This window comes from Lemur catta, chromosome 7 (assembly GCF_020740605.2).
Source record: "Lemur catta isolate mLemCat1 chromosome 7, mLemCat1.pri, whole genome shotgun sequence".
In the NCBI taxonomy this organism is placed as follows: domain Eukaryota; kingdom Metazoa; phylum Chordata; class Mammalia; order Primates; family Lemuridae; genus Lemur; species Lemur catta.
This window is the reverse complement of record NC_059134.1, coordinates 35,477,649-35,497,795: the sequence shown is the minus strand read 5'-3', so window position 1 is coordinate 35,497,795 and position 20,147 is coordinate 35,477,649. Positions and strand designations below refer to the sequence as shown.

The 20,147-nt window shown below is 34.7% G+C and overlaps 1 protein-coding gene and 1 pseudogene across 5 annotated transcripts in view; both read left to right on the top strand.

Annotated features, from left to right (window-relative positions):
- CEP126 (centrosomal protein 126) overlaps positions 1 to 20,147 on the top strand; it is a 73,615-nt gene that overhangs the window by 18,081 nt on the left and 35,387 nt on the right. For 4 of the 5 annotated variants that reach the window (XM_045556859.1, XM_045556857.1, XM_045556861.1 and 1 more), the window contains exons 1-2: positions 10,982 to 11,081; positions 18,534 to 18,732. In XM_045556859.1, the coding sequence (XP_045412815.1) occupies positions 11,062 to 11,081; positions 18,534 to 18,732 (219 nt within the window). In that variant the 5' untranslated portion in view covers positions 10,982 to 11,061. Of the gene's footprint in view, positions 1 to 6,810; positions 6,957 to 10,014; positions 10,127 to 10,981; positions 11,082 to 18,533; positions 18,733 to 20,147 lie in introns of those variants that run through there. The other variant, XM_045556862.1, reaches the window with a different exon arrangement.
- Positions 7,054 to 7,195, top strand: LOC123643171 (annotated as a pseudogene).

Here is a 20,147-nt window from a genome sequence, read left to right as displayed (position 1 = left end):
TTGTTTACTGTTTCGTTGGTTTATTCCCTTATTTTTATTCATTTCTTTCTTCTTACTTTAGGATAAATTTGCTCATCTTCTATCTTTCTAATCTGGAAACTGGCAGAATTGATTTTAAACCTTTCCCCCTTTGTGATATAAGAATTTAAAATTATAAATTTCCCTCTAAACACTGCTTTTAACAAATTTGATGTGCTGCATTTTTTTATGTAGTTCAAAATGTTTTCTTCTCTCTCTTTTTTTTTTTTTTTTTTGAGGCAGAGTCTCGCTCTGTTGCCCAGGGTAGAGTGCCATGGCGTCAGCCTCCCTCACAGCAACCTCAAACTCCTGGGCTCAAGCAATCCTCCTGCCTCAGCCTCCTGAGTAGCTGGGACTACAGGCATGCACCATCATGCCCGGCTAATTTTTCTATATATATTTTTAGCTGTCCATATAATTTCTTTCTATTTTTAGTAGAGACGGGGTCTCGCTGTTGCTTAGGCTGGTCTCGAACTCCTGAGCTCAAATGATCCGCCCACCTCAGCCTCCGGGAGTGCTAGGATTACAGGCATGAGCCACTACACCAGGCTTTCTTCTCTTTTGATTTCTTCTTTGACCTATGGTTTATTTAGAACCGTGTTTTGGTGGGGTTTTTTTCTTTAATTTCCAATTATTCAGAGCTTTTCTAGATATCATAATTGATTTCTAATTTAAATCTGTTGTGATCAGAGAAGATACTCTATAAAATTTAAATCTTGTGAAATTCCTTGACATGTATTTTATGACTCAACATAAGAATCTTATGATGTACTTGAAAAGAATGTGTATTGCAATTATTAAGTATAAATAATTGTTGCTCTATAAATATCAACTAGGTCAAGGTAGTTGATAGTGTTATTCAAATCTTCTATATTCTTAGTGATTTTTTTTGTCTAGTTCTGTTATTAAGAGGGATGTTACAATATGCACTATGATTATGGGTTTGTCAGTTTCTCCTTTAGTTTTGTGTTTGTTTCATGTATTTTGAAGGTCTGTTATTAGGCACATACACCTATATAATGTTTGTGTCTTTCTGATGAATTGACCTTTCTATAATTGTAAAATGTTATTTTTCATCTTTGACAATACTCCTTGTCTTTAAGTCTGATATTAACACAGTCAAATAAATTAATCTGATACAAATATAGTCGAATACTTTGATATCCATGTAGTCAAATAAATTTCTTATGCTTTTCCATCCTTTTGCTTTCATCCTGTGTACATATGCAATTAGGTCTCGATTTATAACTGTTCTAGCAAGTGCCAACTCAGAAACTGAAAGGTCTGAGATTTTATCCTACTTGCAAGCCAATAATTTAGCTTATCACAATTTGATTCATTACCAATGATATGTTTGTTAATTCATGTTGCCTGTTTGGGAATATTAAACAAATAACTTTTGTTTCCTTGTTTTTGTAAGTATTTGCTATACTGCATAAATGCTCAGTATCTTATTTGATGACTCAGATATGAGATATTACTGAACAACTTGAAATACTTGAGTTAGAGGAAGGTTTATATCACCATTATTTAACAAATTCCCTTGAGAATCTAGGCAGCTATGGATTCCTCAAACTAGCTCTCAGATATACAATTTTGTCTAGAGTTAGCTCCATGTCAGCCATATATTAAAAGATAGACCATCAAATCATTTGCCCAAGAAACAAATCAATAATGATCACTAAAACATCACTAACATAAATCAGTAATACATACCAGCTGACTAAAGTTCCTTCCTTACCTAACTAGATAAATGTAAATTGTTCTCATTACCAATGAAGTAGGCAGTGCTTCACAAGAAAAATACAATAGTACAAAAAAATCTCTGGAACAGTTATCTCTGTTTAAAAAAATCCAGTAGTTGTAAGTTGTTTTGTGCAATTACATGCTGCCGTATTGGTAATGAGACATAAAGGTGACAGTTGCCTAAGTTGGCAATTATAGTCCACTAATACTCTGAAACTGAATAATGCATGGCATAATGCTGTTTGTTAAGAATATTTTGATATGAAAACACTAATTTCTAATATGGTAAGAAAAAGATTTCTTGGTCAAAAAAGCATATATAATAAACAGATGTAATAAATCATTTTTAAAAACATAAAGAAGTAAATAATTTTTATTAATAAAATTTCTTCTCATCCCTACTAAATAAATGTTAACTAGTTAAAGAAATACTGGTTTAAAATTATTATTCTGGTCATTTGTTGCTTTGTAACAAACTTCCCTAAAATTTAGGGGCTTAAAACAATTTATTATAAGTCTGTGTGTTGAGTAATTCTGCTGGTTGATTCTCATTTGGAAGTTTCATGCTGTTGCACTTGGATTTTGGCTGTGGTTGGAATTATCTGAAGATTCTACCGAGCTGGACATCCTAAACAGCTTCTGCAGTCACGTGTCTTGTACTTGGGCTGAGATGGCTAGAACAGCTGGAGGCTGGCCAGGTATCTGTCTCCATGCACTCTCCTGGAGTGAGCATTCCAGAAGACCAAGTTGGAAGCTGCAAAACTTCTAGCCTGGGAAGTCACACAGCATCAGTTCCATAACATTCTGTTGGTAATAAGGAAGTCACAAGGCCAGACTGATTAAAAGGGAGAGGACTGCATAATCATGGTTCATTGGAGACTATGTTTGGAGACCAGCTACCTCAGGAGTACATTCATGTTTTATTCCACTTGACAGATGAGTTTAATCTCAAGTAAGAGCATATAAATTTAGAATTTTCTGAGTTGACTCAGCTTTTGCTAGGCAAGCCACAGCCTCCTCCTCCCTACAGAAAGTAGAATATTCTATTAACAATTCCTTTTAATTGTTTCTGTTTTCTTTATCTTTCTTCAAAGACTATTTTAAGTACATTGATATGTTGTATGGCAATCACCATTATCCATCTCCAGAACATTTTCATCTTCCCCAGCTGAAATTCTGTACCCATTAAATAATTCCCTTTTCTCCACTCTCCATTCTACTTTCTGTCTCTGTGAATTTGACTACTCTAGGTACCTCATAAGTTGAATTATACATTTGTCTTTTTGTGACTGGCTTATTTTACTTAGCAGAATGTCTGCAAGGTTCATTTATGTGTCAGAATCTCCTTCCTTTTTAAGACTGAAAAATATTACGTTGAATGCATATGTCACATTTTGTTTGTCCATTCATCTGTTGATTGACAATTGGGTTGCTTCCACCTCTTGGCTATTATGAATAATGCTGCTATGAAAATGGATATACAAATACCTGTCTGAGCCTCTGCTTTCACTTCTTTTGGGTATAGTCCCATAAGTGGAATTGCTTTATCATATGGTAATTCTATGTTTAATTTTATGAGCAATCACCATACCATTTTCCACAGAGCTGCACCATTTTACATTCCTATCAGTAATGCATAAAGGTTCCAGTTCTCCAAATCTTTGCCAACAGTTCTTATTTTTTGTTTTGTTTTGTTTTGTTGTAATAGTCATCCTAATGGGTATGGAATAGTATTTCATTGTGGTTTTAATTTCCATTTTCCTAATGATTAGTGATGTGGAGCATCTTTTCATGTACCTATTAGCATTTGTATATCTTCTTTGAAGAAATGTCTATTCAAATGTCCTTTGACCATTTTTACATCAGATTGTTTTCTTGTTGAGTTGCATTTTTTATATATTCTTGCTATCAATCCTTATCAGATATATGATTTGAAAATATTTTACTTCATTCCCTAAGTGGCCTTTTCACCCTGTTGATAGTGTCCTTTGACCCACAAAAGTTTTTAATTTTGATGAAATTTAACCTATTTTCTCTTTTGTTGTCTGTGCTTTTGGTATCAAATCCAAGAAATTATTACCATACTCAATGTCATAAAGTTTTTCCCCTATGTTTTCTTCTGATAGTGTTATAGTTTTAGCTCTTATATTTAGATCTTCAATCCATTTTTTTTTTTTTCTTTTTTGAGACAGGGTCTTACTCGGTTGCCTGGGCTAGAGTGCTGTGGCATCAGCCTTGCTCACAGCAACCTCAGACTCCTGGGCTCAGGCAATCCTCCTGCCTCAGCCTCCCGAGTAGCTGGGGCTACAGGCGTGCGCCACCATGCCCGGCTAATTTTTCTGTATATATTTTTAGCTGTCCGTATAATTTCTTTCTATGTTTAGTAGAGACGGGGTCTTGCTGTTGCTCAGGCTGGTCTCGAACTCCTGAGCTCAAATGATCCGCCCACCTCGGCCTCCCAGAGTGCTAGGATTACAGGCGTGAGCCACCATGCCCAGCCATTCAATCCATTTTGAGTTGAGTTTTATATATGTTGTAAGGCAAAAGGCCAACTTTATTCTATTGCAGTATCCAGTTTTCCCAGCACCATTTGCTGAAAAGATTGTTCTTTCCTCAATGGAAGTTTTTGGCATCTGGTGGAAAATAATTTGACCATATATGGGAGGTTTTCTCTGGGCTCTCTAATCTATTCCATTAGTCTATATGTCTGTCTTTATGCCAGTACCACACTGCTTCACCATAGATTTGTAGCAAGTTTTTAAATCAGGAAGGGTGAAACCTCTCACTATGTTCTTTTTCAAGATTATTTTTGCTATTTAGGATCCTTTGAGATTTCATATGAATTTTAGAATGGATTTTTCTATTTCTTTTTTTTTATTTCAGCTCATTATCAATTCTATTGATTTCAATCAATTTCAATCAATCAATTGATTTCTATCAATTTCAATTCAAATTTGAATTCAAATCATATCATCAGCAAAGAGTGAGAGTTTGATCTCTTCTTTCCCTATTTGGACTCCCTTGATTCTGCTCTCTTGCCTGATAGCTCTCGCAAGGACTTGCTTATTTTTGCTATTTAGGATCCTTTGAGATTTCATATGAATTTTAGAATGGATTTTTCTATTTCTAAAAAAAAAAAACAAGTCATTGAGATTTGGATAGGAATTGGATAGAATCTATAGTATTGACATCTTAACAATATTAAATCTTCCAATCCATGAACATGGGATGTCTTACCATTTATTTGTTTCTTTTTAAAATTCTTTCAGCAATGATTTGTAGTTTTTGGTGTACAAGTCTTTTACCTCCTTGGTTAAGTTTATATCTAAGTATTTTAATGCTATTGTAAATGGAATTGTTTTCTTAATTTCCTTTCTAGATTGTTCATTGTCAGTGTATAGAAATGCAACTGATTTTTGTGCATTCATTCTATATTCTGCAGCTTTGCTGTATTTATGTATTAATGCTGGTTTAGTATGGAATCTTTAGGAATTTCTACATATAAGATCATGTCATCTGTGAACAGAGATAATTTTACTTTTTTCTTTCCAATTTGGATGCTTTTTATTTCTTTTTCTTACCTAATTGCTCTGGGCAGAACTTCCAGTACTATGTTGAATCAGGTGGTAAAAGCAGCTCCTTATCTTGACCTGGGGGAATTCTTGAAGGAGATTGTTTAGGGAGCTAAAAAATCTACACTACGTCACTACATCCTACCTACCACAGAGTTGAACTACTTGAGGTTCTATATGCCTATCACCTGGAAGTACAGTTCCCTAAATCTGAATTATTTAGACTAAAATAATGCTCCAGCCAGGGGAGGTCTTTAGGATGGTTAATTGTAACCTATGGCACTAAAAATCTTAAGAGTTCTTACCAACCACCCCATAACCCCATGGATTCCAAACCTTGAAGGCTTCTCTACCAGTGATTTACAAGCTTGCCTTTTCATTTTTCTCATTTTCCAGTAGATAATTATTGAATCATACACACACACACATACACACACACACACACACATACACACACACCTTCCAAGGACAAAATTAATTCTTTGAGACAGTACAGCTTAAACTAGAGAACATAAATTCAAGTGCCTAGAGGTAATTAGAAATAAATGGAACAGGAAAATTAAGAAAAGTAGGGAATGGCAAGGATTAGGGGCAGCTATTTGTACCCATGTGTGGTTAAAAGTTCAGGTTTGGCCAGGCTCAGGAGCTCAGGCCCGTAATCCTAGCACTTTGAGAGGCTGAGGCAGGAGGATCACTGAGGTCAGGCCTTTGAGATCAACCTGAACAACATAGCAAGATCCCATCTCTACAAGAAATAGAAAAATTAGCTGGGTGTGGTAGTGCATGCCTGTAGTCCCAGCTACTCAAGAGGCTGAGGTGGGAGGATTCCTTGAGCCCAGGAGTTTCAGATTGCAGAGAACGATGATGACGCCACTGCACTCTAGCTTGGGCAACAGAGTAAGACCCTATCTCAAAAAAAACGAGTCCAGGTTTGCCAAATCTTCCAAATTTCAAGAGAAGCTGGAAATCCATTTTTATGTAAATTTTCTGGATTTTTGGCATAGTTCAGACTTAACATGACAGCCAATTTTAAACTTTGGTTTAATTTGAAAACAAAAGAAAAAGAGAAATTTATGGTGTTTTCTTGACTACCCCATAATTTGCAAGGCTGCTCCTTTCACCAGTGAATTAGTTCTTCACATTACAGAAAATAGTATAGCTTCTTGGAAAATAATTTTTCCACAGCAGGGCTTAGGAGGTAGGAATGGTTATACAGACAAGGGCCTCATTACAGAGTCTTCTCTCAGTTGCAAAAGACCTGGATAAGGTTCTGAAATTACCATTTACAAAGATATTTAAATTCTTAACCAAGGGGCTGTTTTTGAAAAATCTAAAATCTATTGTTTCTAAGTAAAATTTTCAAACATGAAAACACTATTATACAATAAATGCATTGTTTTGAAACTATTTCCTATGTTAAGATTTTTAAAACTTATCGCCTATTTCTGTTGCCTACCTTATGTTTTAAATATAGAGCTTTTGAAGAGAAACGAAAAGAACAGGAGGAAAAAGAATACCAAATCAGAGAGCAAATACTTCAGCAAAGAAAACAGAAGTTTGAAGAAGTTACTGAAAAATTCCAGCGTGCCCATATTCCTCTTTCACAACGGAGGAAAGCAGGTGCCTTAATTTCTAGAAAATATGAAAACAAAAATTATAGTTTTAGTCACATTTGACTTAAGTAGACAATAAAATGGTAAATTAAGAAATTAAGTGGATACTTATCTGGCAGGCAAGATACCATGATCACAAAGGTGGTTTTCCCAGGGTTAGGCTTATCCATTGTACTCCAGGTGTGCTTGCTCCTGCAATTTCCCGTAAGTTGTGATAGTGGGGGACTGTGTTTGTACTTTCCCCTGTGTCATTGAGAAGAACAAAAAAACAAAAAAAAAGGAAATTAAGTGGAAACTCAAACTAAAAAGAGCAATATGCCATTTGAGTAATAGGACTTTAACCAAAGGAAAAATAGTAATTTGATTTAGATTTAATTTGGAGAATATTTTGTTGGCTCTATTAGTAAATTCTGAAAATTCACAAGTTTGATTCAACTTCAAACTGGCTTACAATGTTTTGTCTTTTTTAAATTGACTTAGGAAGTAGCTTAATAAAAAGAAAATTTAACATTTGGGTTCAGGAAATTAATGTCACATTCACTCTAACATTTTATTCACAGTTTGGTTCAAATTCATATTTAGGAGACTGGCAGAACAAAAAGAAAGTCTACAAAGTAATATGCCAACAATCTAAAGAACTGGAACCAATCAAGAATTTAAATATGATTGTGGTTGGTTCTTTGGTATCACATCTACATTTTTATACCATAAATAATAAGACAGAATTAAGAACAATATGTCAAAGCTTTATAAAGAAAAAGTATAAGCAGAGCCATTATGTTTTCAGTAAACATATGCTGTTCTGTGTTGTACTTAGCCCTGAGCTAAGCTGAGATACAGAGAAATTAAATTGTATTCTGCCATTATAGATCTCACAATCTATTTTGTAAATAAGAGTAATATGAACAATTAACATCAATAATGTAATAATAATTGCTATGATAGCAGAATGTGTAAAGTACTATGAAAGCACAGAGGAAAGAACACTAAACCTATGTAGGGACATCAAGGACATCATTCCTGGAAAAATGACATAAGTTGGGTCTTGAAGAATGAGCAGTTTGCCAAGCAAAGAGAAAATAAAATGACATTGCAGACAGAAGGAACAGCTTGTGCAAGTAAATATGTATTTCAGTGTATCTGAAGCATGGAATGGGAAAAAATAGAAGAAAATGGATATGAGGCTAGAAAAAATAAGTTGGAGCCAATTCTCAAAGAATTTTTGTATGCCATGCTAGGAATTTCATCTTTATTCAAATGCAGTTCACTTAGAATTTTTTAAGTGGAAAGCAAGCCATTACAGTGTCAGTAACAGACCTCTCTGTTAATAAGGGGAGCTAGTAAAACTGCCCAAGTAACAGTAGCTTAAACATGATAGGGGTTTATTTTTCTTATATAATATGAAGTCCTGAGGTAGGCACTCAAGAGCTGATTTGATGGTTATGCAGTGTCCATGGACACCAGACTGCTCCTGCCTCTCAGCTCAACTATCTTTATTACATGGTTTGTATCTACACTCTCATGGTCACATGGTAGCTGCTGGAGCTCTAGCCATCATGTCAGTGTTCTAGGCAGGAATAAGGAAGAAGAGGAAAAGATAAAAGGGTATATCTCTGAGCTCCCTTTAAATTTTTTTCCTAGAAGCCCCCACCTATCTGTTTTTGTCTAAATTAACTCCATCTGCAAGGGAGTCTGCAAAATATAATTTTTATAACGTGGATATATTGTCACCCCTAAGAACATAGGGTCTGTTACCAGGAAGAAAGGGAAAATGGATACTAGGTATGAAGCTAGGGGTCTCTGCTATAATTAGATCCATGTATTAGAAAGATAATTACAGTAACAACATGGAATACAGATTAAAATAGAGACTTACTAAAGCAGATAGAGTAGTAGAAGACTATTTAAATAATTGTAGAAAGAGATGTTAAGCTCCTAAATTAAAGTAGTGCACTGGATATGGAGATAAGAGGTAATATATTCAGGAGATAGAATCAATAGAATTTAGTTACTAATTTATCAAAAGTGGTGGAAGAAAGGCTAGGAGGAGAACAGTGTGCCTGAGAGCCTCATACATTTTAAACATTCCAATACTTTTTAAATGAATTAATTATTTTGGTGGATGATGGTAATATTAGTCAAGGTTACAGATAAAGAAGGAGAATCAGGTTAGAGATACGAAAGATCATTTAAGTTTTAAATGCATTTAAACGATTTTGAGCTACCCATGGCTCATCTAAATGGGGAACTCAAATCAGCAACTAGAAGTATGGGTCAGAAACTCAAGAGAAAGATATGGAATAGAAATGTATATTTAAGAGTCATTAATGAACAGATATATAGTTGATAAGTGAAGCTAAATAAACAACAGAGTATAGACCACGGATTGAGGACTGGGCCCAAGATAGAACCTTAAAGTACACTAGCATTTGCTATAGGTAGAGCATAAAGAACAAAAAATGGATTTTGAGGAGTGGTTATCAAGAAGGCAGGAGGGGAACATACAGAGCAGTATGTAGATGAGTGTTCATAATAAGGTATGACCTTGAACAAGTTACTTGCCTTCTCTATACCTTAGTTTCCTTGGTTATGAAAGTCAAATAGCAACTGCCTCATAGGCTGTAGTGAGGATTAAGTTAGTTAATACAAGTGTTTAAAAATAAAGTCTATAATGGTAAGTGCTTAATAAATGTTAATTGGTATTTTTATATGTTTCCCTTTTCTTCTTAGGAATATTTCTAAATTTTGTTAGAAATTTATGGGATTATGAGATCAAATATAGAGGGGTTTGCATGCCAGCATAAAGAGTCTGGACATTTCTCGAAGTTTCTTTTTTCCAGATAAATATTCTTAAAATTAGTGATGAAAATTTTGAGGTAACAGTTTCTCTTTTGGAAATTGGATGTCAAAATTTACAGTATTTACACTATTCCAAAAAAATATTTTCTTTTTACAAAAGTTTTAAATGTAATATTTTATCACTGGCCAATTAAATTATATATAAAAGAGACCATTGAAGATAAAGTGCTTCTGTACTATTTGACCTTTCTTTATCATCCCCTTAGTTTTTCAAAAACCAGTTCCTCCATTAGAAGAGGCCCTCAAACAAATACAGGAATCCAATTTAAAATCAGAAATAAACCTTCCCTTTTCCTACAGACCAACAATAAACTGGAGGTAAGTGATTTATGATTATTATATGCAATTCTTAATGTATATGATTACATAGCTTTCTTGTCACTGAGTGTAGGCCTTTTCATCAGTTACTCCCCACCTCTGTTTTAGAGTTTATTAATTTATTTTCACAGATTAAATTGAGGTAGAGTGGAAAGTAAATTGCTCTAAGTGTAAGTCAGAATTTCAATTTGTTGTCTTAAAGTCTTTGGCATTATAAATACTGCCTATGTTGGATAATCTTTTGTGGAAAGTATCATCAAAACTATTTTAAAACATTGATATTGGTTATTATTTATATTTACTGAGAAGAGAAAATTGTATTGAATTGTAGCAATATAAATTTAAGTAAAAAGAATAACTCAATGGTAGGAATGGGTTTTTCTTCACTAAAAATTTTTCCTGGATGTCTTAAAAAGGCTACAGTGTCTCCTGGTTCTCCATGGTGGCATAAGTGAATCATCTAGAAGGGAAGGATGGACCAACCAACCACTGGGTACCCTCTGAAATCCTGTATTTTCCATTTATTTATTCCAAATATTTATTGATGTTACTACATGCATAGAAAATCAGGCATTTAAAGGGAATATGGAGAAGTATACTGTTATAAAATATAATCCTTAACATATAACCTAAAAGAGAAGTGAAATAATGCTTCAAAAATATAGAATAGTACCATATAGATAATAATAATAATATTTAACATTTATTTAAAGACACCTACAATTCAGACAATAAATTATGTTAATATTTTACTTGTGTATAATGTTATTCCATTTTTAGAATACCTGTGGCCAATAGTTCCCTTGATCAGGACTAAAAATAAATAAATTCATCCTCTCGGTCTTTATTAGAGTTCAGGAAAGACTACATGGAACAGAGAACTCTTCAGCAAAGCTTTGAAGAAAATAGGAGTTAATTATGGAACAAGTGGGTGGATGGCGTTCCAGGCAGAAGGGTGAGCATATGCAAAGGTCAAGAGTGACAGAAGGCATGATGTGTTCTAGAAGTAAGGGTATGGCTCAATCATAGATGCAAAATGCTGATAGCTTGGCTAGATATGAGATTGGAGAGATAACTGCATCTGTATGTTAAGGAATATAAACTTTATCCTGAGAGTTTAAGAAAAGTCAATGAATATTTTAAGGAGATAGATGATAATATCAAATTTTCTTTTTAAACATATTATTCCAATCCACTGTGAACAACTGTGGCTAATGAATTGAAAGAGAAGGCTATATCAATAAATGTAGAAATTATATGGTTTAGAGCTCAAGAGAAAGATTTATGCTAAAGGTATTTAAAGCCAAGTCAATGGATGTCAGCCATGGAGAATATGTGCTGTGATGAACAATGAAAAAAAAACAGCAATATTTAAGGAAGTGGAAAAAGAGGAGAAGCCTGCAAATAAACTAGCTAGAATGGCTGGTATAGGACTAGTAGAGGGCTGTGCCATGGAAACTAAGGAGGGATAGAGTTTCATGGGAAAAAAATAATTTACAGAGATCAAATGGCTTTTAAGGAATCAGACATAAAAAGTTATATCAGTCAGAATCCTGACAGGAGGCAGGAGGCACATTTAAAAGGGGTGACTGAGAGGTTAAAGAGGGACTAACCAATAATGTATGGTGAAGCATCCCCAGACTTGACAACAAAGTCAGTATTATCAGCACAGACCTGAACTGAAAAGAGCTATAGCTGTAGAAGAGGGAGCCTGAGCATGACTTGTGGTCCTAGGTAGAGGAACATAGCACTGCTAAACCAAGCCCAGCAGGAAGCCAGAGGAATAATTATCCAAAACCTCTTTCTTTTGTCACCCTTCCGTCTCTTGCTAGTGCCTTCCATTGCCTAAACTCAGCCATAAATCAAAGAACAAAGGAGCTCAGAGTCAAGTGGAGACCAGAGAGGAATTATTGCAGTAATCCAAGGGATAGATAATTAGTGCCTGAACTAGAACAGTACTTTTTTGTATAGTGAAGAAAGGATGGATCTTATTAAAGAATAAAAAGATTTTGAGTGGTTAGAAAGAAAGGATGATAGAAAGGAAAGAATGAAAATAATGCTTTTGCACAATGCAGAAAAGTAACATAAAGAAATAAGAGTTTAAAGATATTGATCAAATAGAAGTATATGACTTGAAGTATAGAGAGAATAGCAGCAGGAAAACCAGGAGATATCCAGCCATGAGTTAAAAAGATATATGTTAGAAGGGTGATAATGAAGCAAGAAAGAAAGATAGAAAGAAATTTCATGAAAAGAATAGATTATGAATTTGGTATATGATAGAATAAAGAAAATGGAAAGAGAAAAAAGTCAGAAGAAGCTGAAATGTTGAGTTTTGATGATTGAGAAATTTTAGTGACCTTTTAAAAATTCCATTTGCATATTCTGATTCGAGGGGATAAACATCCATGTAAAAATGTGTGAAAACAATTTGACCAAAGATCAGGTTGAGAGGTCATGGCTATAGAAATAGATTTGAAAATTATGATTGTATATAGTATTGCTTAATTTTTATGTGTCCTTTTTGTCCCCCAAATCAGATTGTAATATTCTAGAGGACAACAGCTAAATCCTACATATGCAGCTATTCCCTGTAGTACTTAGTTTAGCACTATGCATGTTGGAGGTATTCAATAAATACTTTTGATAGAGAAACATCACCAACAAAAGTGAACACTTTTTAGAGAGTGTAAATATGGCCTGAAGTTTAATAGATGAGGAGGATATTCATCAAGACATACACTGAGAAGTAACTTCAGACAGAAGGAATATTAATGCGTTAAAAGACGTAGAGGCATGAACGGCATATTGTGTTAAGGGAGCTACAGGTAGTTCAATTTGGCTGGTGTGTACAATGAGAAGAGAGTTGTGGGCAGATAGCTTGGAAAGGAATCAATGAGTTAAATCATAAAGAACTTTGTTAAGGAGTTTGTTCTAAAACAATTACTGAAAGATTTGGAGCAAGCACACATTTATGTTTTAGAAATATTGCCAGAATGGAAAAGAATAGGGTAAAACTAAAGGTGAGAAAACCAGGTACAAGTGGCACTTTAGTTAATGAAAATGATGACTTCTTGGGAGCTATATGGGAGGTAGATTCAACATGATTTGGTAACTATTTAAGACCTGGAAGGTGATTGGGAGGAGTCAAGGATGACTCCAGAGCTTAGATTTGGTCAGCAAATAGATAGTGAAATGCTTTATCAAAATAAGGACTATGAGGTTAAGAGGGTAGATCTCAAGCTAAGTGTTCTTAACACAATAAAAAAAAATTTATTGACTATGAGGGAGGAATAAATATGTTTAGGGGAGGAAATAATCGGAAGGAAGATAAATTGTAAGCTTGAAATACTTATGGGATATTCAAGAGCCAATCTCTCATGGTAAGAAATCTGGGCCATGAATATAGATATAACAGTCATCAATGAATGAATGAAGTTAAAGCCATGGCTCAATATCCACCAGTGATGGTCTTAGATTCAGCTAAACAATCAAACTCCCATGACTACAATAGGCCATATTTGGCTTCAATTAGAGAAGGACAAAAAACACTGCATGCCAACAAGGGAACGTTCTTCAATAAGGGGAATCCTTATAGCAGACCACAAAGCAGTTGAGGGGCTAGTCTTTGCTATATCCCTACCCCCTACAAGTGACAGCTCAGCTTTGTAAGGATCACAATGTAAGATCACAATGGTAAGCAGGTGGATTAGAAGCCCCATGTTCCAAAAGTGAACCAGTATTTCTTGTAATGGTTCCATATGAATATCTTCCAGGACCATGCAAGAGACATGTCCAGTAATAAGAATTACCAAACTCAGGTAAACCCAAAACTATAGCTTCTTATCAGGTATCTATGGTTTATTCACAGTCCTCTTCGACCAGATGCAGTTTACCAATGATGCGTCATTTCTACCATAATCAATGTGCCTTGTGATACAGCTCAAATCCTTCTAATTATCCAAGGGAACAAACTTAGCAAATTAATCCAAAGTTGAATTGGTCCATAGAGGTGAACAGATTTTGTTAACCCTTTACTCACACACAGATATAGATAAGATTACACAGACAGTGTAAGTAAGATTACACAGAGAGTATAGGCATAGTAAGAAAGGAAGAGTGTCACATAAACTCTCAAAAATTCCAGCATATAAAGGACAAAGAAAGAAGCTCAAGGAAGAGCCTGAGAAGGAACTAGAGAAGTAAGAAAATAACCAAGAGAACATGATGATATGAAAACCAAGGAAATTAAAATCAGGAAAGATAGTGGTCAAGAAGTATCTATTTTTGCAATTATTAGGTCAATTATTACAATGCAATACATTGATGTGAGAGAAGTGGAAGCCAGATAGCAGTGGATTAAGGAACAAATGGAAATTGTTGCAGTGAAGGCAATATAATTTTAGAATAGTCTATGAAAAAGCTTGTCTAAAAAGAGAAAGTGACAGACAATTAGCGGGGGTCCTAGGATTTAGGGAATTTAGACTAAGAAAAAAATGTCTAAATTATTTAGTATAGAAGTAATGTGCATTTTTTTAATACAAGCCTTCACCTTCAGGTTTCTTTTCCTGTGTATCAGTTGTCATCCTTATGTTAATCAGATATTTTCAATTAAAAAATCTCTTTTGTATCATGAACGAAAGCATAGGCATTTCTCTTGTTCAACAGTGTGCAGTTGCTTAAAGTCTTAGAAGAGTTAAACTGGAAGAACAACTTTAATTTCCCTCTAGCAAACAAATATGTAGTTATGATTACAGCAAATGTGTGCTAGGATCATTAAATAACACACATCATCTGTGTTTTATGAGTAATCTTCATTTTGTATTAGAATACCTAGTTTTCATGTTATTATTGCAATGTACTATTATGACTGTGACTTCTTGATATCTATATAATCTATGTGTGTGTATGTTTATATATCACATAGATGTTATGTATTTGGAAAACAACAAATATATACAATGTATAGAGAGAACACTGTGGCTTACTCATTAAAAAGTTGGACTTATTTCCACAGATAATTAACACTATTAAATGATGTATATGAAAGTGCTTTGTAAACTATACAATGCTATACAAATATGAGATATTGAAATACTAAGAATCAGGTGTTAGGTTAATGGAATATTTATATTTATTGAAAGTATAATTAAGCTACAAATATTGATAAACTATTATCACATTAAAAATACATTTTCAGTGGACTACAAACCTAAAATGTGTTAAGGTATAAAATAATGACAAGAAACGTGGAGCATCCAAAGAAGCAGAGTTTATTAGTACTCATGAAAGATTGTTCTAATGTGGAAAATGTTAGTGGCAGAGAAAAATAATTTAAGATGTTGGTAATGTAATAATCTAAAATAAAAAAATATATATGTGAAAAAGTTCAGGGAATTTAATGCTTAAGTCTCAAGAAAAATCAGAGAATAAATTCTTATGAACATAGAAGCTGCTTCAGCAAATAATGAAATATAAAACATTAACAAGGGACTAAAGTTAAAAAATGTAAGAAATAATCAGCCTTCTATCACAACCAAATCTTTATCATAAAGTTAATATACTTGACCCCTCTGGTAGGTGTAGAGTAAAAGAGATTATATTCTCTGTCACCTATATTAAATACTTATAGTGTAATAAAATGATATAGTTAGATATCTATCTCCAATATCCATGTATTTGTGGTGAGATAGTTGATCCTGAAACACTTCATACACTGAGAAGTCTGGCCAGAGCTGAGCAGTTGTCTCTGACCTCTATTTGCCCTTTGTACTAGTGCTTTAAATCAGATTTTCAGCCCATACTCATGTATCTGTATGACTAACAAATTTCTGAGAAGTGAAAATATTCTAAGAGCAAGGAATGAGATGGGGGAGCCCGAATAAACTATGTACATTTTTCTGACCATGTAAGAGGACACTAGTTTATCAAAGGAAGATGATCATGGACCCTAAGGACAGAAAAATAACATGAATCAGAAACCTAGAGGCAGACCAATAAACCAAAAAAGCCGTCTTAATAAGGCTGTCTTTCTACCTGCCTCTCCAAATGCTTTTCCACTTGTGCAGATCCATTCCTGCCTGTCCAGCTGTCTCCACACCTGATCCCTACTTATCTGATCAGCTGTCTCCTTCACGGGCCCCATTGCTATCCCACCATTCCCATATTCTTCCCAGCTACCCAATTGTTTCTCCTACCCGCCAGCCCCATACCCTGCCTATCCACCCATCTGTTCGCTCTACTCTTCCAAAGACCTTTTTACCAGCCCCATTACTGTCTTACCCAATTAAATATCTTCCTCGTCCTCCAGCCCCAGTTACTTCCAGAATTTCTAACCGTTTCTCTCGTCTACCAGCCCCAATTCCTTCTGGCCCCCCTGACCATCTACCTCACCCACCCCGAAGTTCTCCAGTCATTCCTGATCCTGACTCACAGAACAAGTTATTTTACAAAACATTCAGACCCAAACATTTCCTTCCAGCACAGCGTTCTACCCCAGCCACTCTAACGCCTGCCCTTGTTCGTCGTTCCCTTCCAGCCCGACCGGTTGTTTCCCCAACCCCTTTGGAAGCTCTCCCTGTTTTGAAGCCTTCCTGTTTATCCAGTCATCCCCCTCATCAACCAATCCCCACTCTTTCTTATGTCACTCCATTGCCTGAACATCTTGCTAGCTCGGATCCTTTTCAGTCAGTTCAGCAGTCTGTTCCACAAGCCACAACATTGTCAAATCAACCCCAGGCCTTTGTAGACCATCCGCCCTCCTCAATTCTCTGTCATCCACCTCCCTGTCATTCTCCATCTTCTTTGTCTGCATCTCCTTCTAGTTCCACATCCTCTTCTTCCCGCTCTTTACCGGTTTCTTCCTCATCATCCATTCTTACCTCTCATTCAACTTCCTCTTCTACTTCTCCATCCTTACCTCCTTCATCTATCCCTCTTTTTTCCTCTCCTTTGCGTTCATCTCCCTCTCCATGTTTTCTTCCAACTTATTTAGCTTTTCCGTCTCCAGTTTCTCCAGTTTCTTCTTCCTTTATGATTTCTTCTTCCTTTCCCCCCATGCTTCACTCTCCCTCTACTTCTACCTCCCCACTTCCTTTTATTCCTATCCATCCCTTCAATGCTCCTCACTGGGGGAAGAAAGTAGAGAAGAAAAGAGAAGAAAGTGGAGTAGAGAAGAAAGGACTAGAGAAGAAAAAGTTGAGAGACGACAACTTTAAAGGTAAATAAATCGAGTTTATTAGATATTTTGTAGATTTAGCAATATTTTGCTCGGGAAGGGTGACTGAAGGGGAAGGATCATGTAAGAGTAGGAAAGTGTAAAAGGAAGAGACAGACACAGACTCTCAATGTTCAGGATCTTGTATTAAATACCTTCTTGCTCTCCCTGATTTCCCGGTGATCTCAAAGAGATAGTTAAGAATCTAGTAATCATTGATCTCGACTATTCCAGTCTGTCCAAATAAAGATATATATGGGTATTGGAGATAGGTATATGTTACATGTGGCCATATGTCACCTTCAAAAACATTTTTATTCCTACTTAACTGGGAATAATTTAATTTAATTGGGAATAAATGCCCTTGGGGTTTTCACTACCAGCCCCAGTGCAGCAGTCAGCTATACGATAGTTTAATCCCCATTGCATCCTCCCCTAAAAACCTTCCTTAGTTTTTGCTTTCACTGTGTATATATGCTAAAATGGAACATGCAATAGGTTTCCAGAAGGTATAAAATTCTAATAGAAGATGATGTCATGCACTGATAATTTTAGGGTGGCACTTTGACAAACTAAAAGTAGACTCTATATTAAAGGTACCCCTTCTGTAACATGAAAACCATGCTTATATTTCTGAAACAAATGTGTATATTTTTCACCATTAAGATCCAAGCTCCAAAACCTAGTTAAGTAGGGAAGAAATTCCTGCCTACACTGCCAAGCAGTTTTCATATTTTCTATGTGCTTGAATCTTCAGTCAGCTCTATTAGGGTTATGGAAATGCCTACCAACCATGACATCAACTCAGAATGAAGGGTAACATAGCATATTATTATCCATATAGGAATGCTCTTAAATGATAGAGGACTAACTCTACACATTAACAGGAATTACTTCTACCCCTATCCCAAATGATAAGAGGAATAGGATATAATAATCAAAAACATGAATAATTGGGAATTTCTACATGAAGGCAGAGTTCTTTATTGGCACTGTAATCTCACAACCATGTTTATTCTACTATTGATTGCCTTAAATTCTTACCTTAATGTTGATATATTTCTCCAATATCCTTATATGTGGTTATCTGGACAAACACACACATATTACACAAATGTGTCATTTGTACACATATAGAAAGAAATTAACTGTATTTAAATGTACTGAACATTTTTTATGTCTGTTTCACAGAACTATAGATTCTGCCTTGCCTTCAGCATTGTCAAAAAATGATCACAACCGTCAGAAACAACCCTTATCCAAAATCAATTGTGATAAAGAAATGAAGGAAAACATCAGGGCAAACTTGACTACTAACAAAAATGTGTTCCAGCTTAAACTGGAGGAAACTCAGAAACTCCTAGAAGATCAGCATCTAAGCAGTTTGCAAGTATGAAACTGTAAATATGTTATTAATATTTTAATTCCTAGTACTAATTCTGCCCCACTTTTTCAGTGTTCTCCACTAAAGAAATGTATGTCATTAGCCAACAGTAGGCCAAAGAGTGTGGATGAATCAGCACAAATTCATCATAGATATTGTAGAAATAATTTTTTAGTTTTTTCCTTATCTTTGAAAATACAGTATAATATAAGTATTACTGTTAGAGGTTCTATTATAAAAAAGCAACCTGAAAATTATAATAGATCTGAATATTAGTTTCTTAATAGAAATATGGCATAATTAGCTAGAAATGATGTTGGTAATCTATCCCTACTAGGGCATTCACTTTGTTATTTTTTTCTACAAACAAATATAGATTTCTACTGATTTTCCTACATATCCATGCAATTTTTATGAATAATTAAACATATTTATGAGATTCTTAATAGGCTAATGTCAAGATTAAATTCATAACCTTGGCCTGATTCATCCAACAACTAACCAATAGTGGCAAGGCTAAGAGCGCAAAGCAGGAGATTTCTGCCAGCTATGATGATATGCCTTCCTGCCATAAACAACTGTAATTATGAATTAAATATATAAAACAACTGCTTTTAGACATCAGAGAACAGGTAGTATAGGATGTGATCCTAAAAAGGGGAAACAAATGAGATAAGCCTTATGATCACCAAGGCTTTCTACCTAGACATATTCTCTGGATAAGCCTCAAAAAACTCCACAAGTAGTCTAGCTGTCTGTCAAAAAAAAACTTAACACTCTCTTAAAGAAGACTATGACATCTAGATATGCAATAACATAATGCTCAAAATGTTAATAATCAAAACTTACCAGACATATGAATAAGCAGGAAAATATGACCTATAACCAGGAGAAAATTAGTCAATATAATCAGACAGAAATAAGAAAGATACTGGAATTAACAGACAACGAATTTTAAACCATTTTTATAAATACTTTCAAAGAATTAAAATAAAAATTAACAATGAAGAAAGATAGTTTAAAAATAACCAGATAGACCACCTAGATCTGAAAAATATAATATCTGAAATGAAAAATTTATTGGATGGACTTAACAGTGCAGTCATTATAGGAAAAAAAAGATCATTGGACTTGAAGACATAGCAATAGAAATTATCCAAACTGAAGCATTAGGAGAAAAAAGGCTGGGCAAAAAAAGAACAGAGTGTTAATGTACTGTGAGACAATATCAGTCAACATGTTTAATTAAAATCCAACAAAGGGGGAGAGGAAATATTTAAAGAAACCATGGCTGAAAATATTTCTAATTTGATCAAAATTATGAATCCACAGATCCAAGAAGCTCAATGAACTCCAAGAAGGATAAATGTGCATGCGCACACATGCGTAGACACACCACACAAAGGCACATCAAAATCAAA